This window comes from Littorina saxatilis, linkage group LG3, assembly GCF_037325665.1.
Source record: "Littorina saxatilis isolate snail1 linkage group LG3, US_GU_Lsax_2.0, whole genome shotgun sequence".
Classification (NCBI taxonomy): Eukaryota; Metazoa; Mollusca; class Gastropoda; order Littorinimorpha; family Littorinidae; genus Littorina; species Littorina saxatilis.
Genome location: NC_090247.1, coordinates 47,797,415 through 47,824,650, shown reverse-complemented (window position 1 = coordinate 47,824,650; position 27,236 = coordinate 47,797,415). Strand labels below are relative to the sequence as shown.

The window sequence follows — 27,236 nt, the reverse complement described above, 5'->3', positions numbered from 1 at the left end:
GATATATATGATATTCTGTAACATAGAGAAAGTATCGACGCATACACATAAACGTCGCGTTTCATATTGATGTAAATGTCAAACAAAAGCAAATAGAGGAGTAACGTAACGGTTATCCACGACGGACCACGACTCGCGCTTCCAGTGTCAGATTACTCTTGTACTTGCTTATACTCGTTACCTTTGCTTCGAACTTAGAATGCGTACCCAATTTAGGAAGACCAGAACAAGATGTAAATAGGGAACGGATGGTTAAACTAATAACATCCTTTATATCGCACCTGAATTGAGAGTCTTAGAAGCTAAAAGTGTGTTCACAGTTGAAAACATAACTTTTATACTGTAGCTGTATTAAACCACTGAAGTCATTTCGCAGTACCTCCGAGTCATCATGTACACGTGCAACTGCGAAAACCCAAGCCAAAGAAGACCAGAAAAGTATCTGCGCTCGAGAAATCCAAGTCTACAGTGCTACTCCTAAACATTGTGACGGTATAAGTAGAGATTGTCTCAGGTCATGAGCAAAGTAGCTGTTGACCAATGCACAGCACTACCAATTACACACACTCTACTTGTCCTGTATTCCAGCGTGCAATCCATCACAGTAATGATTGTATATGAGATTGAAAATCTCTTAAATTTGATCATTCAAAACCCACACACTGATAGTCGTCAGTTGATGTTTCTAAAAAAAAATAAAAAAAAGAAGCACAGCTCGTCACTGATCAAGTAGCTTACTCAAACACTTAAACATATACGCCACAAAACATAGTCCAATTAAATAAACGATATCATACTGTCATTAGGAAAAAGCCTAATCTTACTTGGACCAAGAATTTCCCAAACAGAAGCGATTCCTGTGTTTATCAAATGAGTTACTAAAAACTGTCGAAGCCAAGGGTTATGCACTCCACCACTCCATGACAATAAGTTTGATAGAATTGTAACTCCTACTTTCGCGCACTACTTTACAAAAACATTCAGAGTAATCAAAATATGCTGTAGCAACTCCTCCCTTGATAAAACTCTAACTCCCACAAGGCAAAATGTGTCAGCAAATTACATAATCAAAGTAGCTGCACAACGGGATGACACTTTCTAATACTCCGGGACGTTATAGTAGCAATATTTCCCCAATGTTCACTGCACATCTTACATAGATGTCACTGAAAGACATCACATTTCGTCACACATGCAGCGCATACAGTCGATGTTGTTTAACTGACAAGCGTAAAGCAGTCGGCGAATCAGTAATGCACTAGACCACAGCACTTAGCGGCCTGCATGTCTTACAGCCTAAAAACCCCAGTTTCGATCGGAGCAGCGACGCGGCGCGCCTTTATTTACACACAGGCGCAGCAGCTAAAACTGTCATAATTGTGAGAAACTGTATCGATTGTCATTTAGCCAGAGGCGGAACATTTGACTGCCATCTTTCAGCTAACACTTGTCAGGGCAAAGGAAGAAGCACTCTACCACCCCTCCTCCGACCCCGCTACGCAAGCAAGACAGGATGTTGGCAATATAAGCTACGCAAGCAAGACAGGATATTTATTGGCAATATAAGCTACGCAAGTGAGGAAGGATGTTGGCAATATAAGCTGCGGGGATCGATGATACATTTCTCTGTTCTGTTTTAAACTAGAATACTGAAATGTTCAGCTGTGGAGATTTGAACCCAAAGTAAGTACCTTATCGAGAGGTTCTGAAGATGGCAGGGGTAAGGGTAGTGAACTGGATGCGTAATGAGGTTTGGAACTAAGTATATACGTTTTTGCAAGAGTGAATTCGGCTAAATGTCCCCATTCCTTCAAATGTCAGATATAGAGAATTCCAAATACCCCCCCCCCCCCCCCTCACCTCCCGGGATACAAGGCACCAATATTAGTTCTCTCAAAATCCAAGACGACAGATTAGTCAGTTATTTGGCATTTACACAGGACGTCAAACGCTATTTTTGATATACACAGGCAAACAAACACCACGACAATTCTTTTTTTCTCAAGTAACAGCAAAATTGATGTTCATACCACAAGCTCTAATTGCAAACCTGACCATCACACACAACAATCCCGCCCAAGGTCAACAAAGGAATACCCCAGAACTGCCAAGACCGACCAGTTCAACGCCTAATGACACTAGAACCTAAACACTTCACAACACAACATTTGTCATCGATATCATTCCCAGCACATCTTTAACAATCAAAATTCCGTAAAGTCAAGTGCATTGTTTAAAAAAAAAGTAAAACAACACTGTGCTCTGTCTCACACACGACCGACCAGTTCAACACTTTAATCTACACCAGATCTTCAACACTTCAATCTACACCAGATCTTCAACACTTCAATCTACACCAGATCTTCAACACTTTAATCTACACCAGATCTTCAACACTTTAATCTACACCAGATCTTCAACACTTCAATCTACACCAGATCTTCAACACTTTAATCTACACCAGATCTTCAACACTTTAATCTACACCAGATCTTCAACACTTTAATCTACACCAGATCTTCAACACTTCAATCTACACCAGATCTTCAACACTTTAATCTACACCAGATCTTCAACACTTCAATCTACACCAGATCTTCAACACTTTAATCTACACCAGATCTTCAACACTTCAATCTACACCAGATCTTCAACACTTTAATCTACACCAGATCTTCAACACTTCAATCTACACCAGATCTTCAACACTTCAATCTACACCAGATCTTCAACACTTCAATCTACACCAGATCTTCAACACTTCAATCTACACCAGATCTTCAACACTTTAATCTACACCAGATCTTCAACACTTTAATCTACACCAGATCTTCAACACTTCAATCTACACCAGATCTTCAACACTTTAATCTACACCAGATCTTCAACACTTTAATCTACACCAGATCTTCAACACTTCAATCTACACCAGATCTTCAACACTTTAATCTACACCAGATCTTCAACACTTTAATCTACACCAGATCTTCAACACTTTAATCTACACCAGATCTTCAACACTTCAATCTACACCAGATCTTCAACACTTTAATCTACACCAGATCTTCAACACTTTAATCTACACCAGATCTTCAACACTTCAATCTACACCAGATCTTCAACACTTTAATCTACACCAGATCTTCAACACTTCAATCTACACCAGATCTTCAACACTTTAATCTACACCAGATCTTCAACACTTCAATCTACACCAGATCTTCAACACTTCAATCTACACCAGATCTTCAACACTTCAATCTACACCAGATCTTCAACACTTCAATCTACACCAGATCTTCAACACTTCAATCTACACCAGATCATCAACACTTTAATCTACACCAGATCTTCAACACTTCAATCTACACCAGATCTTCAACACTTCAATCCACACCAGATCTTCAACACTTCAATCTACACCAGATCTTCAACACTTCAATCTACACCAGATCTTCAACACTTCAATCTACACCAGATCTTCGAAACACTTCACAGCACAAACATAGGTAAAATTTCCCATCGATTTCATACCTCGCACATGTTTTAGAATCAAACTCCGGAAATTGAAGCGCATTTTTTTCAACAACAGTTGTGTATTGCTTCACACACCGTTCCAGAAGCACGTACTAACACTCAAACGCAAGTACCGATCATCGCCCAGCACACCACGCTGACCGGTGTAACACGAGAAAATTACTCCCACGAGATTTTTACTCCGGAGTAAACATTTCGTACGAAAAAGTTACTCCCTTTACGAAAAAAGCACTCCCCCATTGCACGAGAAAATTACTCCCCAAGACAGGTGAGTTCCGAGTAAACATTTCGTACAAAAATGTTACTCCCCTGACGAATAAATAACGAATAAATTACTTCACCCCAACACGAGCAATTTAACTTCCCATGCCAGGTGTACGAAATTTGTACTCCCTTGTCCCCTGTTAGTCTTGGTGGTGGAAGGGGTGGAAGGAGGGTAGCGCGACATTCGTGTGCGCGAGATCACTTATTGGCATTATCCCTTCGCCCGCATCCCATTTTTGCGTACGAGATTTTTACTGGAAGTAAAAAAAATGGGGAGTAAAAATTTCGTGGAGGGAGTAATTTTTTCGTGCCTCAGGGAGTTCTTTTCTCGTACGAAAAGTGTACTCGGAGTAAGAATTTCGTACGAAATATTTACTCCGGAGTACATTTTTCGTGGAGTAAAAATTTCGTGTCACACCGGACGCTGCTCTTTCGATCGACATTCCACAGGGTTACCACACTCCAGCCACGTCAACTAAAGGCCTGAGTGACCAGTGATTAAGGGAATGTTGTCCCCACTGATGAACAGTATCTAGCGGCACGCGATGCTTTGGCTTAGTTTGATGGCTCATTTCAACCGACGTGCGCGTGTCTATGGGCACATGCCGCGGACTGATCGATCCACTTGTTTCCCATGCAGACATCCCGTCATCTGTATCATCAAAACCCCGGTATAGCGCAAACGTGTGGAAGACTCTCAGAAGGAATACACACTATTAGAACAAACAAACAAACCAACACACAAACAACGTCGACAAAATAAATAAATAAATGAAATAAATCAAACAAATTAGTTTCAATCACCTTAACAAAAAGGTCATAGTAGTCCGAGACTGCATTTATAAACATATATTTTTCTCCTCAGTGACGTATTTGACAAAATGCATATAGTTTTACGGCGTCATTCGTATTGTATTCTTCGTCAGCTATCGAGAGAAAAAAACAACATGGTTTGGAGGCATTTAGTTAAAACAAGTTCTTTAATAGTCACTATCCACATTAAACGTATCTAGTTTTACTCTTGAGCATGTCAAAATCTTGATTTATTTCAAACATCTGTAGAATTTGTGTCACAAGCTTCGTGTGCACTCTTTAAGGTCCATTTTGAAACATCCTAAAGCGCGGGTCCTGCTCTCCGCGTGCATTATTTATATAGCCGACAGTGAGGCCTAGTTAACAGAGTGTTGGATTTGATAGTCATGTTGTCGGATGCATCACGTTTTACGCTTGTCGTGTCAAGCACGCGATATGTATCCATGTAACTGCTGACAATGTTTAAGCATAGTATTGTTGTTGTCGTATTGTGCATAGTTTTTAAGTGTACAGTGTTGGGTGGTTTTCAAGTATTTAGTGTTCGCTTGATCTTAAAGATATAGTAGTGAATAAGCCATTTTAGGAAAGTTTCATGGCGAATTTAACTGTAAAAAGTCCAAGGGACATTCGCTGTGCCGTAACTATGCCAATAAATCAATGCAATGCCAAAAAGGGAACGGTTTCGTCGGCTAATTCTTCTGCGTTGGAGTCTTGATTCTTTCATCGATTTACTTTTTTCGCAGCTGGAAATCATCAATAATACTAGCAAACGAAACCCTTGCAAATTAAGATACTCAAATCTCATTTGTAATCAAGCAAATGTGTGCAATATTCATTGCACTCCAGGGCGAACAAGTACCACGGAAATGAAAACGAAGACATCGCATGGACAAAATACAGGCTACAAACATGACCGAAATACAGTGTTTAACATTTGAATAATTGAACGTTCTAACACTGTTAAGGTATATCGGTGTAGAGTGACACAATTACATACTGAACTGCGTAGGTAATATGACCATCTGATTTTGATTTTTGTTAATAGGTTTTTTTTTGCTACGAGTATCCCTTCAAGAGCCAATCCATAAACATGTCAACGTAAGCTAGACCTTTAGCGTACCTTCAGGGTTGACATGTTCCGACTGTAAAGAGCTTTAACCTCAAATGAACAGTATGCAAATATTCGCCATAAAATCGAACCACAATATGCATGAACTGTGGTGGGCCTTTCGCATGGTGTTATTACTGTAGCAGCGTAATATTAATTCAACACAAGTGACTTCATTGCCAGCCGCCAATTATAGCGGGTCAGCAAGAAAGGTCGGTAACGTGTTTAGTGAGATATACAGGCACTTTCCCGACACCGTAACAAGCATTTCAGGGACACCCAGACTTCAACGTATTTTAAAAGTATCCTTCCATTTTGAAACTTGTCACGATTCATTTGATAGTGGAAGGTTTTTACTCTTCAGGCAAACTATGTGATTTCTTACCGGCTAAACAATCAGGTTCGGCAAAAAACTCAGGTTTAAGTAATTTTGGTTTGTAGCAAACGCTCGACTGTCGACCTGTTTGTTTCGTAAATCATCACACAGAAATTGAGCACAGGTTTTTTGTTGTTGTTTTTTTAATAAAAAAAAAGAGAAGATTTTTGTTTGTTTGTTTGCTTAACGCCCAGCCGACCACGAAGGGCCATATCAGGGCGGTGCTGCTTTGACATAAAACGTGCGCCACACACAAGACAGAAGTCGCAGCACAGGCTTCATGTCTCACCCAGTCACATTATTCTGACACCGGACCAACCCGTCCTAGCACTAACCCCATAACGCCAGACGCCAGGCGGAGCAGCCACTAGATTGCCAATTTTAAAGTCTTCGAACCCACGACCTCCCGATCACGGGGCGGACGCCTTACCACTAGGCCAACCGTGCCGGTAAAAAAAAGAAGAAGATATTTCAATTGTACTCGTATTGGCAGTCAGACGGACAGACAGACACACACACACACACACACACACACACACACACACACAAATGCTTTTACGGTAAGACAGACAGGTTGGATCATCATTTACATTACATAATTAATTTAGGTACATGTAGTAGCTATTTCAAAACATTGAACGAACAACGGAACTAATTTTTAAAACAATGGCGTCACCTCAACAAAGACGGATGTATTTACACCGCACCCACACGGAAATAAAGTCAACAACTCACCTCACTATTATTTCCTTCCCTGTCGCTCTACAATATTAATTCACATGGTTGAAACTTCACGACAGTTTGTTGAAAATATCAAAGTGGCAGCTAGCGACAACTGCTACTTTTGTCCAAGATCTGCTGAGCGCTCTTTCAATAAATATTAGCTATGACTCATATAGCTTGTATTCAAGTTTTTTGAAGGTCACCACATCCATACATCAGAAGCTAGGCTAAACAATAATTAATTCAGTAATGCAACTACAATCCGAAGTCAAATGTGTACATCCACCGAATCGTACATTATTTTGCAAACATGCTTTGTGCATTCTGAACAACGAAACAATGTTCCAATAGGTCAAGTATCGATCATCTCGGTTACATCACAATCAGATTCGGACTATGCTTGTTTTTTTGTTTGTTTGTTTGTTTGTTTGTTTGTTTTTTTGAACGCTGCTTTATAATCCTTTGAAGGAGTCCAAACTGGAAAATATTGTTATTTCAGCACATACACTCCGATGTGTTTTTTGCCTTCTGAAGTCGATGAAGGTTCGTGTTGACACTGTTCTTATATAATCAGACCCTCACTCAGCGAGCGGCAGCTGTAGATCTGACACAAATAAAGATAAACGCCAGACGCCTATAGCGCCTTTGTGCCTGCAGGTCATTTCATAAAGAGATGTATTGGGATTTGTTTCGGGGAGGGGATACAGAAAAAAAAGCCATACAGTAACAGGTTGCGTGAACATAAAATACAAAGATGTTGGAATTGTCGGATACAATTCGTCATTACAAAAGCCAGATGAATATGATTTACAGTATCCGTTTATAGAATTGCCTGTGCAGTGCGACCGGTGTCAGTGCTGAATTGTATCTAGCTAATAAATTCGGATGAATGTTTCTGTCTCCGTTCTGTTCAGTTGCTTTATCTTGGCTGTCATCATCACGCCGTATAAACGGTTGCACCGACTGAAAGCCGCGGGATCGGTTGCATCGACTAAAAGCCGCGGGATCAGGACACGCGAGGTGAGTTTCTCCACAAAATTACAAATCTCTTCTCTTAATTAGTAGATTATCACATAACTTTTGTTTACACTTTGAACTTAGGTGTTGTAGCATCACATCATCGATTTTTTTCATTGATTGCATTTACGTGGGAATGTTGAACTGTGATTATTTACACTTGTTCAAGCGCATTTTTGTAAATTTTGACTTTCAACCTTCACCACTAAAAATCAAGCTTTCGGACAAAGCTACACACAATTAAAATGTAATCAATGATTATTTATTGACCATTGGGTTAAATTTTATTAGCTAATGTTACATAGTTACTTCATATTTTACGGATATGCAAGGACACTAAACAGTTTGACGGTTGCACACCACGGAAAATCCTTGTACAGACCGGTTGTGCGCCACGGTAGTCATCGGTTGTGCGCCGTGGAAGTAATTGAAAGTTGAAAAGGTTTACTTTAAGGCTGAAAAATCGCTTCTGAACATTGTACAACAAACATCATGCCATGTAATGGTGTACAGTGGCCAGCAAAAGTATCGCACCAAATGGGAAGAACGGAAATGACTAAAATTGCTTTGAACGAATCGGGAAATTACCTCACATTTTAACGATCCTAATTAGATATGTAAGAACTCTTCATTTGCTAACAGATTTGGTATCACAAGAAAGAGGGGACTTTCGTCTTTACTATGTTAAAAATTCATGATTGTAGTATACTTGATTGTATTAAAAAGACCGTTTGAAAAGTGTCTAAATTGTCAGACCTTTCCTCTCTTGCTATGTGGTGCAACTTTTGCCGGCCACTGTACAGGTGGTTTGACCCGGATAGTGTACAGTCCCAATAGTTTCATGGAGACACGCACTTTTTTTAGGATGGTACTCGCACTCTGATATTTCTAATTTTCTATGGCAGATGGAGTCCGGCTTCTGAAATCACCTGTCCACTGCATAAACCATGGATGCGAATCAGCCCTGCTTCATGTGCTGGTATTGTTCTGAAAAATGTGAAGAATTCATCACCGCTATCGATCATGCTTTGTCATTACACCCCACTGAAATGTGAAGCTTCGCATTCTTCGGCTTGACGATAAAGCCGGGGTATTCAGATATTGTTCAAAAGACTTCGAAGTAATTCCAAAGACAGTAGCAGAGGGATACCACATTGTTGGCCATAAGAATGAAACTATCACAATAGAATGCAAAGCCGACGAATGCAAAACTGGCGAATGCAAAGCGGACGAGAACAAAACGGACGAACCAGCATCAAATTCGGACAGTGATGAATCAACTGGGGTTTCTCGTCATGGGTATGCATGTGCTGACTCAGCAGTCGGGCACAAGCAAAACTCTTGCCGCATTTGCTGCAGACAAGAAGTCTTGGTTTTGTCTTACAATTGTGGCGTGTGAGGTTCCGTTTGCTTTGGAAATACTTGTTGCATTTTTTGCATCTGTGTGGCTTTATGCCTTGATGACCAATATAGTGGCTGTGAAATTCAGTAATGTTCATGAAAGCTTTATCACATACCCCGCACGTGTATCTTGATCCCGTTTGAAAGCCGTGTTCTTGTCTCCTGTGTTCTGTTAGACCAGAAGCATATTTGTAACTTTTGCCACACTCTTGACACAGATGACGCTTGCCTAAACTCCCAGACGGCTTTGATGGTGTTGATGTCCTTGAGGGTGGACCTATGATCTGAGCTTGCCCTTGTGAAAGAACAGCGTCCACAGCTTCCACCATCTCTTCCCTAACATCAAGATAGCTATCCGTCGTGATACCAGAGATCTCCATTCTGCAACCTCTCTGCCGGGATCGGTGGGGGGTGGTAGCCCGCTATCGTGGGGGTTGGGGGTTGCAGAGAAGCAAAATTTGGAGTTATCGGATCGTACAAAAACGCACAGAACATCGGCAATAAAGGTGGTGGGGGACTATAACAACATAACAAAACAAGAGCTGAGACATTCACCAAATATAACTTGATATTACTGGCAAATTTAGAAGGACAATGTCCCATGGTGCACAACCGCTGGCAATCAAATATTGTCGCGACGTGCAACCATGCTCTTCCGTGGTGTGCAACCGTCAAACGTTTGGTGTCTTTACATATCCGTAAAATATGAAGTAACCATGTAACATTAGCTAATAAAATTTAACCCAATGGTCAATAAATAATCATTGATTACATCTTAATTGTCTGTAGGGTTGTCCGAAAGCTTGATTTTTGGTGGTGAAGGTTGAAAGTCAAAATTTACAAAAATGCGCTTTAACAAGTGTAAATAATCACAGTTCAACATTCACACGTAAATGCAATCAATGAAAAAAATCGATGATGTGATGCTACAATACCTAAGTTCAAAGTGTAAACAAAAGTTATATGATAATCTACTAATTAAGAGAAGAGATTTGTAATTTTGTGGAGAAACTCACCTCGCTTGTCCTGATCCCGCGGCTTTTAGTCGATGCAACCGGTCCCGCGGCTTTCAGTGGGTGCAACCGTTTATACGGCGTGATCATTAGTCCCATTTCCTCTTTATTCCTTGATGTTGTTAGTTCGCGTGCTTTTCTTCATGGTGACGATACACTCCTGTGGCAGTGTCCTATTGTATTATTGTAATTCTGCGTTTCCTTCGAAACATTAAATCTTAATGAATCAAAACGAAACCGTAACCGGATATGACACAGTGTCATGAATGGGCCCTTGAACACGCTTCGTTTCTATCACATTTGCTATTGTATGAATATATATGTATAACTAGATGATTACCCGCTTCGCCGGGTACCGGCTTCGCCGGGAAGAAGTAGAGCCGAATACCAGGCTGCGCCTGGGACCCGGCTTTGCCGGCGCACGAAGGAAAGGAGATAAACGCGCCAAACACTGGAGACCTTCTAAAAATAGTAACGTGCAGTGACCTTCTAAAAATAGTAACGTAGTAACGGGAATATGGATTGACGCCACACGGAGGAAGGGAGATAATCGCGGCTGAAAACACTGGAGAAGATAAGGAAGAGTTACTGGTAGTGGATCCAGACAAAAAACAACAAAATCGGTTCAGCGCGCACAGCGCTGCGCGCTGAGAGCACGTGTTGAAATATCTCATCGATGAGGTTGTGTCCGGGGTGTAGCTGAATACGGTGTCCGAATTTGAAAAAGATCCACCGAGAACAGACAGACAGACAGACACTAGTCGTATATATATATAGATAGATGTAGAGTAGTCCCTCATTCAACGAGGGCTGGGATGTACTGTTAAAAAACCAACAACACAACCCACTTGTGTATGCTTACTCCGTTACTTTCGAACAAAAAATAAAGATCTATCTTACCTTATCGTATCAAACGACCTCACAAAACTGAACAAGAGAGAGAGAGAGAGAGAGAGAGAGAGAGAGAGAGAGAGAGAGAGAGAGAGAGAGAGAGAGAGAGAGAGAGAGAGAGAGACTGACTGACTGACTGACTGACTGACTGTCAAGCGGACGCGCAGACATACAGGATAGCATACCAAGGAACAAACAGAACCATAACAAATTCAAGCCTACCGTTGTTTGACGAGGCGTACGATTTCGTCTATATCCATGACGAAATGCTTTAAAGTGTAAATCCTAGATTTGATCACTCCAATGATTTATCACTGAAAATGATCCCTCTTCTGTTCTTTCTGTGTCCAGAACTTGCCCAAATGACAAAGCAAAGTTAGCAAACAGCTTCAAAGGGTACGCCTACCGAAATCACAACACAGGTACACATGTGCATGTCTACGAGCCCACCCACAGGTACAAGTAATGCACAATAATCAGTATCGTTCGTAGAGTGTAAAACAGGAGTGCGTATCAAATGGGAGATAAAAGTCCATAATCAGTTATGTAGCCCATCGAGAACAGCTCCAATCTTACATGACCCATATTATTATCCACATAATTACATGAGAACTCAGAACTCAGAACTTTATTACATAAGGATAAAGGTTTTAGGCTTAGCCTAATCTTCCAACCTGTCCTTGGAACATATACAGAGAATAATTGTAAACAAAAGCAAAGACTGCGCACATACCTCATCAAAGTATTAAACTAATAAAACATCAAAATAATGGTCGAGTATAAACATAAAAAATATTGGACTCACAAAGTCATATAAAACAAAACCAGACACAAACAAACGTAAATGTTTTTTTAAATTTCTTAAAAAAGTACAGCAATGTATTGCCGAACAGGGTCATATACAGGCAGCTAAAGTTTCAAGAAGAAGGGGGAGGGGGACGAGGGATTAAACATTCAGATTAACTCCATATACAATATTTAAAAAACAAACAAACACTTAAGAGCATTGCATACATTATCCGAGTACACAATGGAAACTAAACATCAGGGGCAGTTTATAGTGTGATCAAATGTGTGTGCAACTGCCTTTTAAAGGCCTTTAAGGATGCGGATCGTTTGATTTCTATTGGCAAAGAATTCCACAGAGATGATCCTGAAAAAGCTAAGCTGGATTTATACAGATCTATACGAGGAATTAGAGGAAGTAAATTTTGAGACCCATACCTCTTCGTAACATGTGTAAAATAGGATTGCACATAACTGGGCACATCACCATGAACTAATTTATACATAAAGACAGCCTTATTGTATGCAAGGTGGGTTTTTAGGGGAAGGAAATTAAGGCTGTTTAATTAACTTCATTTCTGTAGACATGTGCGATTCATACAGGATAAGTTTTGCAGCACGACGGTACAAAGAATTGAGTTTCAATAAGTGAACATCACTGCAGCCATCCCACAATGTCGAAGCAAAATTAATATGAGGCATTATATGAGCATGAACGAACATTTTTAATGTTTCAGATTTCGCATAATGTTTGAGTTTTGACAACAAATACAAATTCCTTGATAACACTTTGCAGAGGTTGCTTATGTGTGTTTGCCATTTCATTTCTTCATCGACAGTTACACCAAGTATGCGATGTTCTTTAACTTGCTGTATTTGAGTTGTACCAAAGGACAGTTGTAATTTAAGAGGACTTATCTGATGCTTTGTCTTGTGGTAATAACAATGCTTTTAGTTTTTTCTGGGTGCAGTATCATGGCATTTGATGTGCACCATTTCGCAACTTCGTCCAAAGTGTTCTTCATGGAAGAATTTACTGATTCCAACGAGGTGTTACTGGTATGAATAGACGAATCGTCTGCAAAAAACTCGCATTTGACTTTATCATCCGATACATGTAAAGGCAAATCATTAACGTAAATACAAAAGAGAATAGGTCCTAATACAGACCCTTGAGGGACGCCATGTTTTACTAGTGCAGTAGACGAATTCTGGCATTGTAGAGTGACATATTGTGTCCGGTCAGCAAGAAAGATTTAAAGAAGTCACAGACCGAATCGTTTCTCAAATAATAGTGTAATTTTTTCAACAATATGGAATGATCGACTAAGTCAAATGCTTTCTTAAAATCCAAAAACAATGCTCCTGTAACTTCAGACTTGTTCATTGCTGACAGCCAAGCTTCACAGAGAGACGTAAGAGCTGTGTAACAAGAATGCTTGGACCGAAAACCGGATTGAAACTGATGGAAAAAATTTTGTTCTTCCATGTAAGCAAGAAGATGCTTGTGCACATGCCGTTCTAATGGTTTTGATAAAACAGGCAGCAAAGAAATGGGTCTAAAATTACTTGGGTCTGAGAGATCTTTACATTTGGGAAGGGGTATGACTTTGGCGCTTTTCAATTTAGACGGAAAAAAGTTCTGCTCAATACTAAGGTTATATACGAACGTGAGCGAATCCACAATATACGGTAGAGAAAGCTTCAATAACTTCACGGGTATTTTATCAGGACCCATGGACTTTTTATTCTCCAGGTTTTCAATAAATGTTCCGACCTCATGAACTGTAATCGGAGGAATGATAAACGCTTCATTGTTTATTCTGTTCCGCTGACAGTATTCGTCCAATTTTTCAAAACAGTTATCTGTATCCGGAGAATATAGGGGAGAGAGACAGACAGACGAGGAGAGAGAGAGAGAGAGAGAGAGAGAGAGAGAGAGAGAGAGAGAGAGAGAGAGAGAGAGAGAGAGAGAGAGAGAGAGAGTGTTAAAGTTAAAGAGAGACAGACAGCAGATAGGCAGGCAGGCGGACAGACAAACAAATAGACAGACAGACGAGGGAAGAGAGACAGACAGACGAGGGGAGAGAGACAGACAGACGAGGGGAGAGAGACCGAACAGACGCATGCCTATTGTAAGCGACTGTTTTCCACCGCCGCCTCTCTATCCGTATCTTCTCTTCATAAACACAGTGTTCAGTAAGGCGAACTTTCGATGCTATTGAATCATGACAAATGATTGAGTGAATTCTTTTTTTTTTTACAGGTTTTCGATTTACATTTGTTTGTTATTCTCTCAAGTGCCAGGAGACTGTTTCCCCATAGCTCGCCTGACTGTTGTCTGTATTTCGGGCCCTTCCATCCTTTTTATATTTAGTCAAGTTTTGACTAAATATTTTAACGTAGAGGGGGGAATCGAGACGAGGGTCGTGGTGTATGTGTGTGTGTGTGTGTGTGTGTGTGTGTGTGTGTGTGTGTGTGTGTGTGTGTGTGTGTCTGTCTGTCTGTCTGTCTGTCTGTGTGTGTGTGTAGAGCGATTCAGACTAAACTACTGGACCGATCTTTATGAAATTTGACATGAGAGTTCCTGGGTATGAAATCCCCATACGTTTTTTTCATTTTTTTGATAAATGTCTTTGATGACGTCATATCCGGCTTTTCGTGAAAGTTGAGGCGGCACCGTCACGCTCTCATTTTTCAACCAAATTGGTTGAAATTTTGGTCAAGTAATCTTCGACGAAGGCCGGGGTTTGGTATTGCATTTCAGCTTGGTGGCTTAAAAACTAATGAGTGAGTTTGGTCATTAAAAATCTGAAAATTGTAAAAAAAAACATTTTTTTATAAAACGATCCAAATTTACGTACATCTTATTCTTTATCATTTTCTGATTCCAAAAATATATAAATATGTTATATTTTGATTAAAAACAAGCTCTGAAAATTAAAAATATAAAAATTATTATCAAAATTAAATTGTCCAAATCAATTTAAAAACACCTTCATCTTATTCCTTGTCGGTTCCTGATTCCAAAAACATATACATATGATATATTTGGATTAAAAACACGCTCAGAAAGTTAAAACGAAGAGAGGTACAGAAAAGCGTGCTATCCTTCTCAGCGCAAGTACTACCCCGCTCTTCTTGTCAATTTCACTGCCTTTGCCGTGCGCGGTGGACTGACGATGCTACGAGTATACGGTCTTGCTGCGTTGCATTGCGTTCAGTTTCATTCTGTGAGTTCGACAGCTACTTGACTAAATGTTGTATTTTCGCCTTACGCGACTTGTTTTTTTTTTAGATCTCACTAAAATGAACCGGGGACGTGTACTACGAACAAGCGCAGAGGCGTCAAGAAAAACAACAGCCAGAGATGGGTTCTCTCATCCCTCAGGAGTCTCGATCTTTCTCGTCGTCATTACGGCCTTCCTGGCAGCCTCCACGGGGGAGAGTCCGGCACATTATAGGGGGGAGGGCCGACACAGACAAACAGACAAACAGACGTACAGACCGACAGCAACTTGAGTCAGACAGACCGAGAGACAGACCGAGAGACATCGTCTTACCCTTCAAGTGTCTCGGCCTTCCTGGCAGCCTCCACGGGAGATAGTCCGGCAACGAAGGGGAGGGGGAGGGCGGAGCCACGTCTGCTTGAAGCACGTGCTGTCCAGCTGCCCAGCTCCACACTGGCCAGGCTGTGTCTGCAACACACAACAACATGCTGCGTCAATACCTTCACCAACGTTTTGGTTTGCATGCTTGGTATGTATACACAACAAATAGGAATTCAGATACGATAGGGTGAGTGCATGATACCTGTAAGGTAAAATCAACACTCGTTACCAATAAACCATATAATGCACTTTGCTTCAGGTTTTTCATCTGATCAAGTTGAACTCAACTGATGTAAAAACAATAGAACGATATATTGTCAAACCATATCTGTGTCTCTGTGTCTATCTCTCTGTGTCTCTCCTCCACCCCACCCCCCCCCCCCCGCTCCCCCCCTCTCTCTCTCTCTCTCTCTTACCATATATGAGATAAATTAAAAAATGTGTTTTGTTCGCTGGGTATGAGCATTTTCTCGGCTGGAAACAGGCGAGACGTATTTTCATAGGTACAACATTCCTGTATGAACACACACAAGAAATGCCGCATGCACACGGTCCTCCGCCGAACGTGTGTGGCTGCCGATGCGGCGATGTGGCACACACACACACACAAACACACACGCGCGCACGCACAAACGCACTGACGCACGCACGCACAAACGCCTACACACGCACACACACACACACGCGCGCGCACGCAGGCACATTTACAGCAAAATGGTGAATCACCGAAGTCACAAATGAGCAGAAAGCTGGACAGACAGAAAGGCAGACCGACTCTTGCACACACAGCGAAAGCAGGCAGAAAGGAAGTCGCGTAATCTCATCGGACCGTGTTCTCTTCAGTGGTGACCCTTGACAGTAAACCACAACACGCCTCATTTTGAGTTAGGACGGGAATAGTAACTTAAGTTATCCTCCGCAGCACTGACTTAGTGGGCTCCTCTCGCGCGTGGGCACGTGCACGGACACATAGGTCGACGCCCTCTCCTCCCTGCCCACAAACGCCCTCTTTCTAAAACGGATGATTTGCTCTTCACAAAGCCTGCATCCGATTTTGTGCGTGCAGTTCTGCCTTGAGCTTCCTAAGATACCTGCTAACATCGGAACCCCTACACCCAAACTCCAAACGAGATAAATAAGTGCGTGCCGTGACGTCATTACGCACTCTTTGTGGTGCTGCGGTCTGTCACGGACGCTGCCCCATCGCCTCCAAGGTCCGAACCGAAACCTATGCTGGTGCTGGTGCTGGTGCTGGTGACCGTGGTGATGATGGTGGTGGTGGGGAGGGGAATGAAGCTGCTGGTTCATATGATTGTGAAAGAGAAAATGACGGTTGTGGCGATGTAAATGATGGTGGTCGCTGCCGAAGCTCATTCCTTCCTTGTAACTGGCCCAGCGTTTCTTCAATTCACCGGCGATGCCGAAGTGATCAGAGTGACTGTCCGACTCGGGTGTGGCGTGTAGCTGGCTGTCGCTGACCGGGTTTGAGTGAGAGCCCAGACCGGACCCCAGACCCTTGTTGTGGCTCTGAGTTCTACGCAGGATCTTGGTGGGGTGCTGAACGCGCTGAAACAGGCCGCCGAGAACACTGACATTGTCCACACTCGACCCTGCCGGCACTTCCGCCATGTTTGCCGTCGACGAAAGTTCTGTCGTCTCACAGGGGTTTGTGTCAAACTTTCAGAGCACCTTTTTCCACAGCGGCGTTTTTGACTCCTTTTTTGAGAAGTGAGTTATGCTAGGTTTATCCTATAGCCAAGAAAACGCGGACCTTTTCAAGCACAATAAATTGCCGCGAGAACCACACTAGAGAAGAAACAAATCAAAACTTATAAGCCCTCAGAACACCTCAGCAACCCTTTCCAATGAACGCATTTACATCTGTTTCAAAACACAGTAACATCACAACTTGTTGCATCACAGGTCAGCAGAGTTCTGTTTTCTGTCCAGCTTCTGACGTGAAATTTCCCTCAGAGATTCACACTGTGTGCAAGTCCGTGCCTCAAATGAATTAAAAAGAAATCAGCATGTTGATCAATACAAAGTACAAGCAGTTACAACAGCGACCTTTCTACGTGTGTAACAAGGGGTGTTAATAACACATACAGCTAGCGCAGCACCGGGTGTGGTTTGTTCCGGTATTGACACAAAAAACAAAACAAATTGATTTAAGATAGCAGGCTCTGTAAGTGCAAGTATAACGGATTATTCCATCACACTTGTATGTCCGCTGGGCAACGGCTGGCTCTTGCTTGGTGCAGCAACTTTCAAGTTCTGTCATATACCTGTCAGGTAGCACGTACAGTACTACGTCGTTTTGGTTTCGATTTTCGTTTACATCTGCACAGCGTCACACTATATTGTTTTCACGGTCTATTCTACCTGCCACATTGAGCAGGTGTACGTTGTTTGGGTTGGATGTGTAATCACGCCCCCAGCACCTCATCGCTCTTTTCTTCTGCAGACCGAGGCAAAACTTCGTAAATCCAGTGTCTTGTGCCGATTGTAATATTTGACACTTTGCCCGAGCTTCATCAACGCTTCGCCCTCGTTAACTGCGTAGCCTTGATTTAGTCTTTAGTCTCATGCACCACTTCATTCCTCACAACCATTCAACGAAACCAGGCAACATTAACCCTCATAAAGCCGCCTGCAGCATTCTCTCGTTATATCTATTACGCCATGGTTTATTCAACAGCAGCAAAGCAACGCAAACTCCAACGAACGCAACACAAAATACAAACACTTAGGTAGAACTCTAGCAAGCTCAAATCAGAGAAACTCCTGGCGACTACTGACTGAATTCCAGAATGTGACAGTGTTCAGTGACCGTAGCGAACAAAAGCTGGGCGCTATGACATTGCCAAGGTGAAACCTGCGGCGTGTTACCTGTTTGGGACAAAGACACGAAACGGGTAGGATGACTTTAAAGGAACTGCTAAGTCGTACAAGGTTAAAGTGAGAGGTACATTTTATCTTCTAGCAAAAGGTTAAAGTGAGAGGTACATTTCATCTTCTCTTATATGATTCATCACGTTGCTGTTAATACGTGTGTCCGTTCAGTCCACACGGGCATCATGACCTGTCCGAAGGACTATGTATATGCATGCCTCTCACGTGTGGGCATATAGCCCGGTGGAAGACACGCCGGAATTCAGTTAAAATTGCTGAACGATTTGCCGACATTTCGGTAAAATTACCGAACTTTTTTACACCTAAAACGTTATGACCAATCAGGCAAATGCCGGACCGAAGAAAAAACACAGACATACTGACACACAAACAGACAGAATAAATCCTATGCACCCCCATTTACGGAGGTGTAAAACGATCCTGCGCTACAGAGTGTCTAATATGTCGCGGGGTTTTGTGACTTTCGACTGAAGCAAAACAGCCCCTTACAGAGGTTGTGGAAGCTCACGTTACGCACCCGCATTATAGAATTCTCCTTCAATTACCGAATCCTCCCTCTTTCTTTTTCTCCCTTTGATTTAAATTCCAAATAGACTTGAATTGCTTGCAATAAAAGATAAAAATGTATTGTATCTTTCTACCTAAAAAGAAAAAGGCAGGTCGAAACCTAATATGTCAGGAACAGGTGTGTGTGTGTGTGTGTGTGTGTGTGTGTGCGTGTGTGTGTGTGTGTGTGTGTGTGTGTGTGTGTGTGTGTGCGTGCGCGTGTGGGTGTATGTGTGTGTGTGTTATGTGGACTATACAGGGACTTGGTAGGACAGAGTGTGCCAGGCTAAAAACTAATTCAACACACACACACACCCGTACACACACACACACCCGTACACACACACACCCACACCCACCCATACACACACACCCACACCCATACACACACACATACATACATACACACACGTACACACATACACACACACATACACACACACACACACACACACACACACACACACACACACACACACACACACACACAAGCATTCTAGCTCATACTTTGACATGGCCAGCATTTATAAAGCGAAAGAACGAGTACGAGTGTCCGAAGACTGACCTAGCTTCTGTCCCCCAATCTCCCACTGACCTTCAGAAAGTCAATGATGTCGGATACATGACGGGGGTGGGGAGGTGGTATTTCATCAAAAAAAGACACGCTTGGATTCACAACAGTGCCGCTGGCCATTGTGAGACACACTCACCACCCTCCTTCCTACCCGAGTAGCCTAGTCAGAGGCCTAGTTGCCTTCCTTTCCTTTCCGCAATGATAGTCGCTTTCTTCCCAGGCGCAGAATGGGGCCTCTCTTCGTTCGGATTATCGTTAAAGGTGCTGTTCTGTGTCACATGTACCGAGTTCCAGCGTTAAATTACCCAGCTCAGCCACTGAGAAGTTCAGGTCAACAAATGTGCAAAGACCCTACAATCGGCAAAAAGCAAAGCACGAACCTTAAAGGCACAGTCATTCCCGTTTAAAAGATTTGACTCACTATACTATCTCATACCTGGGAGGCTTTTATTTGAGATAAGGCCATCCCTCGACTGGGATAGATACCAAAAATCCATAGCCTAACTGCTTTCTGTGCAGTATGGATTTCATTTTTACATTTAGTCAAGTTTTGACTAAATGTTTTAACGTAGAGGGGGAATCGAGACGAGGGTCGTTGTGTGTGTGTGTGTGTGTGTGTGTGTGTGTGTGTGTGTGTGTGTGTGTGTGTGTGTGTGTGTGTGTGTGTGTGTGAGTGTGTGTGTGTGTGTGTGTGTGTCTGTCTGTCTGTCTGTCTGTGCGTGTGTGTGTGTAGAGCGCGCGATTCAGACTAAACTACTAAACCGATCTTTATGAAATTTGACATGAGAGTTTCTGGGAATGATATCCCCGGATGTTTTTTTCTTTTTTTCGATAAATGTCTTTGATGACGTCATATCCGGCTTTTTGTAAAAGTTGAGGCGGCACTGTCACACCCTCATTTTTCAATCAAATTGATTGAAATTTTGGCCAAGCAATCTTCGACAAAGGCCGGACTTCGGTATTGCGTTTCAGCTTGGTGGCTTAAAAATTAATTAATGACTTTGGTCATTAAAAATCTGAAAATTGTAAGCAAAACATGTTTTTTATAAAACGATCCAAATTTACGTTCATCTTATTCTTCATCATTTCCTGATTCCAAAAACATATAAATATGTTATATTTGGATTAAAAACAAGCTCTGACAATTAAAAATATAAAAATTATGATCAAAATTAAATTTTCGAAATCAATTTAAAAACACTTTCATCTTATTCCTTGTCGGTTCCTGATTCCAAAAACATATAGATATGATATGTTTGGATTAAAAACACGCTCAGAAAGTTAAAACGAAGAACTCAGAACTCAGAAAGTTTATTGTATAGGCCAACTGACCCGTTACAACCGGTGCATATATCAAACATGACAGCCTCTCTCTCTCTCTCTCTCTCTCTCTCTCTCTCTCTCTCTCTCTCTCTCTCTCTCTCTCTCTCTCTCTCTCTCTCTCTCTCTCTCTCTCTCTCTCTCTCTCTCTCTCTCTCTCTCTCTCTCTCTCTCTCTCTCTCTCTCTCTCTCTCTCTCTCTCTCTCTCTCTCTCTCTCTCTCTCTCTCTCTCTCTCTCTCTCTCTCTCTCTCTCTCTCTCTCTCTCTCTCTCTCTCTCTCTCTCTCTCTCTCTCTCTCTCTCTCTCTCTCTCTCTCTCTCTCTCTCTCTCTCTCTCTCTCTCTCTCTCTCTCTCTCTCTCTCTCTCTCTCTCTCTCTCTCTCTCTCTCTCTCTCTCTCTCTCTCTCTCTCTCTCTCTCTCTCTCTCTCTCTCTCTCTCTCTCTCTCTCTCTCTCTCTCTCTCTCTCTCTCTCTCTCTCTCTCTCTCTCTCTCTCTCTCTCTCTCTCTCTCTCTCTCTCTCTCTCTCTCTCTCTCTCTCTCTCTCTCTCTCTCTCTCTCTCTCTCTCTCTCTCTCTCTCTCTCTCTCTCTCTCTCTCTCTCTCTCTCTCTCTCTCTCTCTCTCTCTCTCTCTCTCTCTCCCACTCTCACACACATACACACAAACATTCTGGCTTTCACTCCTTCTCACACACACACACACACACACACACACACACACACAAACACACACATACACACACGCGCGCAAATACATACATGTATGGGTATGTACAGGGGATGGCTGGTGCCTCATCAAATACATCCTCAACTACAACATACATCAAAGGACATAGTTGTTTAAAAACCAGCAGCTACACAATGCACTCAACCACATCAGCAAAACAGAGAGACATGAAGCAAAATAAATCGTTCTGTTACACCTTAGGAAGTAAATCACGGCGTTTGTTAACATAATAAATAAATCTGCCTAAATCATGGAGACCCTTCTTGTTTTGCATTATCAACTGAAAGGAAACCAAACAAGGATATGATGTGTATTTAAAGGGTAAGTATTGGCAGCGAAGATCGTTCAATGCATCACAGTGAAATAAAATGTGCATTTCATCCTCAGGTGCTTTTTTGCAGAATGGGCAAAACAAGTCCTGTAGGGTATGTGGGGAGTATCTCAATTTATGTGAGCGTAATTCGGACACGCCCGCTCTGAACCTAATGAGTACATCTCTTATAAGCTTATTTTTGACAAAAGTAAAATACGTTTCCATGCAAACAGATAACTTAAATACGCGGTAAACCTCAAACCTTGCGCTGGTATTAATGCGCCCTTGCCAATTTTGAATATTACAATCTATTAACCTCTGTCTAAAACATTTCAAAAAAGCTTTCTCGCATTGCACACCTTGGTTTTCCCACACAAATCCGAAACCAAATTTATACAAAGTTAATCTTACTTGGGATGTCCAACAAAACTTGCCTTGCCTGTGCAAATACAACTGCATATTATAAGCTTTTTTAGGGAGTCTGGAATCATTCATCTTGACTAGGCGTAACCAATATTTTATACATGCAACATGAGAAAAAATGTACAACGGATAGCGACCAGTTTCAGCATATGCTATGTCGTTTGGTGTTCTTGGCGCCACGTTTAAAATCTTTTTAAGCGCAAACGTGTGAATCTTCTCTATCTGTGTTTGTGGGTAAAGACCCCAAATTTCTGAACCATATAACAGGATAGGCTGTATCTGAGCATCAAATAGTTTCAAAAACAGGTTTGGGGAGAAATCACCGAGTCTCCATAATGTTCTTAATAACTCAAAAACACCTTTCTTAGCCCTGGATGCCATATCATTAAGAGCATTTGAAAAGGTCATGCGGGTAGTGAAAACAAGTCCTAAATACTTATAAGAGCTTACTATCTTCATCTTGACGCCGTTGAAAAACCATTTCTCGTTCTGAGAAATGTATCCCCCGTTTCTAAAAATAATTATGTTTGATTTTTCCAGGTTAACCTCTAAATCCATGTCATTAGCTTTGTGGGCAAGGATATTCAGTTGGTTTTGTAACGAAGTTAAAACGAAGAGAGGTACAGTAAAGTGTGCTATGAAGCACAGCGCAACCGCTACCGCGCCAAACAGGCTCGTCACTTTCACTGCCTTTTGCACTAGCGGCGGACTACGTTCAGTTTCATTCTGTGAGTTCCACAGCTTGACTAAATGTAGTAATTTCGCCTTACGCGACTTGTTTTCTATTACTTTCTAAAACGCCACACACACACACTCACACGAACACCTGCACACACACACACACAGTGACACACGCACGGACATACACACACACACACACACACACACACACACACACACACAGGCACATACATCGGCACACACACACACACACACACACACACACACATACACCGGCACACACACACACACACCAGCGCACATACACACATTGACACACACCCAGACACAGACACACATTCACGGAACCACACACACACACACACACACACACACACACACACACACACACACACACACACACACACACACACACACAACCACTTGTAAGTATGCATGTACCCTCTGTGTGACGATCGGGTTTTGATCAGGGTTGTGACGTCATTGTCACTCTTCACAGTCAACATGGCGGACGTGCTGTTCCAGAAATGGAGTTGACTCCCTCTGTGCCCAGTGAGACACGACTCCCCCATGACGTTGCATTGCTGAACTCTGCAGTCCGGCCACCATCCCCGGTCGATGTCACATCAGTCGACTGACGACTTTCACCACACACAGGAGGAATGCTAATCTCACCCATACGCTGAAACAACTGACTGGTCTCAAAGCAGAATACGTATCCCTGACCATTCTTACGACACACAGAGAAAAGCTCACTTCTTTGACCAGTGATTGGTTTTGCGACACTAGTTCAAAAGTACTGATAACTGTCGGAGGTAAAGCCGAACTCATTCTTGTGACCAGCGCAGCCATGACAGCTGGTCTTTTTCACATCAGTCATTAATTGACTGTGGCCATTCGCACAACTCACTGTAGAAATGCTGATATCATCACCATGATCAGCACTATAATGACAGCTGGTCGTTTTTACACCCTTGCACAACTCTACATGATAAAGTAGAGTGCGTAATAAGCTAATGGTGTGTACAAGAAAGCGCACTCCTCAGAACTACCCTACCAAGTGGAAGTACTCCAATGTGTTGCACAAATGTCTGTGTGCTTTTCTGGCGGAACATCATCGTTACGTTGACTAAAAGAGGCAAATGAGTAGAAAAGAAAAAAAATTTCTGCCGGCGAATCAGCCGTTAATTTCACAAAGAATACACATTTTACGGCAAGGATTTTTCTATAGCAGGGTGCAACTGGCCTTTTTCGAACAAAACTACTCCAATTGTTCGTTAAAGCGACATAACTATAGAGTGCCCCACACAGTCAATGTCTTTAGCCTCAAATAACAGCAGGCTGGGCACAATCGGATTAACATGAAACATTGGATGCTGGCCTCACTCGCCGCAAGATTAAAACTCAACACAATTATTGAACATGTTCAAGTGTTGAAGTCATTCCCCACTGGCTAATAGGGGGGTCTCAAAGTTGGGTTTTTTGGGTAGGAGGCGCCAGAACAGGTTCCCCGTACATCTTTTTACGAAGAAAATATTTGTGTTGGTGCATGCTTGTTCGCTTTTATATGTAACAATACAAATAAAATTCAAATTTTGATTTGAACAAGAAAAAGTGGATTACTACCGCGCGCGAGCGTGTGTGTATGTGTGTGTGTGTGTGTGTGTGTGTGTGTGTGTGTGTGTGTGTGTGTGTGTGTGTGTGTATGTGTGTCACGTGTGCGTGTGTGTGAGAGAGAGAGAGAGAGAGAGAGAGAGAGAGAGGGTGACCGAGAGAGAGAGAGAGAGAGGGTGACCGAGAGAGAGAGAGAGAGAGAGAGAGAGAGAGAGAGAGAGAGAGAGAGAGAGAGAGAGAGAGAGAGAGAGAGAGAGAGAGAGAGAGAGAGAGAACGAATATGTCCCTGCTAAAATTAAAACATGTATCAGAGTGTCTGCATGTATGAACGGTGGATACAATCGTACACCGACACGAAAAAAAAGTTATGAAAGTTATCAGAGAGAGAGAGAGAGAGAGAGAGGCAGCCAGACAGACAGACAGACAGTCAGCAAGACAGATACAGATAATACACCTTGTCTGACTATCATTAAGTCTTTTCATACAAATTACTGCACTTTTTACCAACATTTCAACATTCAAAATGAGAATCAAAGACACACGCAGGTGCGCGCGCATACACGTGCTCACACGCGCATGCACTAACGCACGCACGCACATATACACACACACGCACGCACTTACACACACACACACGCACACATCCTGGTGAATCCTGGTTTGTCAACAATATAATCCAATTGTCAATATATCTCACCAAAACTCTAACGCATCAACAATATAGTTTCCCACCAACCACCGGACACAAATAACTTGAAATAAGGGAAATAGGTGGTTGGTGGTAAGGACATCACAATTCCGAACATCGATCACATCTTTTTGATTAGCAGCAGCTGTTTGGTTAATGCGTTCCCAGAGGAGTCAGCGGAAACGACATAAAAACCTTGACCCAGAGGGCTGTAGAGTGATTGACAAGTGTGCGAATTAGGCTGAAATGCTGACACACTGCTCCATAATTGAAGAGAAAGGAGCATAAAAAGGGAAATGTGAACACACACAAAAGGAGATAAACGAAAAACTAATAAAACGACAGAGGGCATTAAAACAGAGCTGGGATGGAGAGAACGGACACATACAGACAGACAGACAGACAAACAGACAGATAGCCAGACAAGAGGTAATACAAAAGGGAGGGGAGAAAAGGGAATAATGAATGAAAGACTGCGGGAAAACTGAGGGGGGAGAGGGTGTGTGTGTGTGTGTGTGTGTGTGTGTGTGTGTGTGTGTGTGTGTGTGTGTAAGAGAGAGAGACTGAGAGAGAAAGAGAGAGAGAGAGAGGTCAGAAGTCAGAAATGAGAAAGTTTAATCCCCAAAAACATGATAGTTCATTGCGATGGGGAGGTCGGGGGGGGGGGGGGGGAGGGAAACAATTTCGAAAGCAAGAAAAGTGTTATCATGTACAACTCAGAGAGAGAGAGAGAGAGAGAGAGAGAGAGAGAGAGAGAGAGAGAGAGAGAGAGAGAGAGAGAGAGAGAGAGAGAGAGAGAGAGAGAGAGAGAGAGAGAGAGACAGACAGACAGACAGACAGACAGATAGAGAGACAGATAGACAAAGAGAGACAGACAGACAGACAGACAGACAGATAGAGAGACAGAGAGACAAAGAGAGACAGAGAGACAGACAGAGACAGAGAGCCAAGAGGGAAGCGGACTTTGAGGGAAAAACAGGCAATGAGAAGAAAGGAAGGGAGAACCACCTCAGACATAGCCGGCCACACAGCCATAGACACACACACACACACACACAAACGCGTGAGCTCGCACTTCGTCATACACAAACCTCAGCCAGTCAAAACGAACCTTACCTTTCTCTCATATCTGCCAGTGAAAAAACACGGTCAATCACAGTACTAAATTAACATGCAAGCTGGCCCCTACTCTACACTAGCCAGTGTTCAAGACGCACAAGTCAGCATTGTTTAGCCTAACACACTAAGCCTAGCTAAAGGCCCGGTCACACAGCCCAAAAGTCGCGTAAACGCATGAATCACGCATAAAAATTGGTTGTGCGTGCTTGTCGGTCGAGAATTTGACCATTTTCGCTGATTTACGCGATGAAAATCACCGAAGAATTGCGCAAGAACTACGGCAAGATCACGCAAAAATTGCTAACTAACAACGCACCACAGCGCATAGGCACGCAAAGGTCCACAGAAAACCACGTATAATCTGCGCACTATCACACTAATGAACTGCGTATGAATCGCGCTTGATTCGCGCATGAACTGCGCAAGGAATGCGCGATAGCGCGCACGTCCGTCCCGCGCATATATAAACTGGGACATCTCACCTCTGGGGGGGGGGGGGGGGGGGGACGCTCTTAGCGTACAACCACCTCATGTCCCAAATAGATTCTTATTCTGGGGACAAAAATAGAAATGTAGCATAGCATAGCATAGCCTCTGGGGGTTCATGCTGGACTGAGAGAAACTTGGCGTTCGGGTGCGATGTGCACCCCTCGGCAGCAGGAATTGGCCTGACGGGAGATGATAAAATAGCTGCTTTTATATAGCACCAATCATACGTGAGTTGTTAGTGATACATCAGTGATTCATCAGTATTTCATAAGTATTACATGCGCTTATTTAC

At 42.5% G+C, this 27,236-nt stretch overlaps 1 protein-coding gene across 2 annotated transcripts in view; it reads right to left on the bottom strand.

Annotated features, from left to right (window-relative positions):
- LOC138960794 (proline-rich protein 5-like) overlaps nucleotides 1-27,236 on the bottom strand; it is a 131,020-nt gene that overhangs the window by 24,374 nt on the left and 79,410 nt on the right. The window contains exons 1-2 of one of the 2 annotated variants that reach the window (XM_070332447.1): nucleotides 16,706-18,364; nucleotides 15,493-15,627 (exon numbers count right to left, since the gene is read on the bottom strand). In XM_070332447.1, coding sequence (XP_070188548.1) covers nucleotides 15,493-15,627; nucleotides 16,706-17,169 — 599 coding nt within the window. In that variant the 5' untranslated portion in view covers nucleotides 17,170-18,364. Of the gene's footprint in view, nucleotides 1-15,492; nucleotides 15,628-16,705; nucleotides 18,365-27,236 lie in introns of those variants that run through there. The other variant, XM_070332448.1, reaches the window with a different exon arrangement.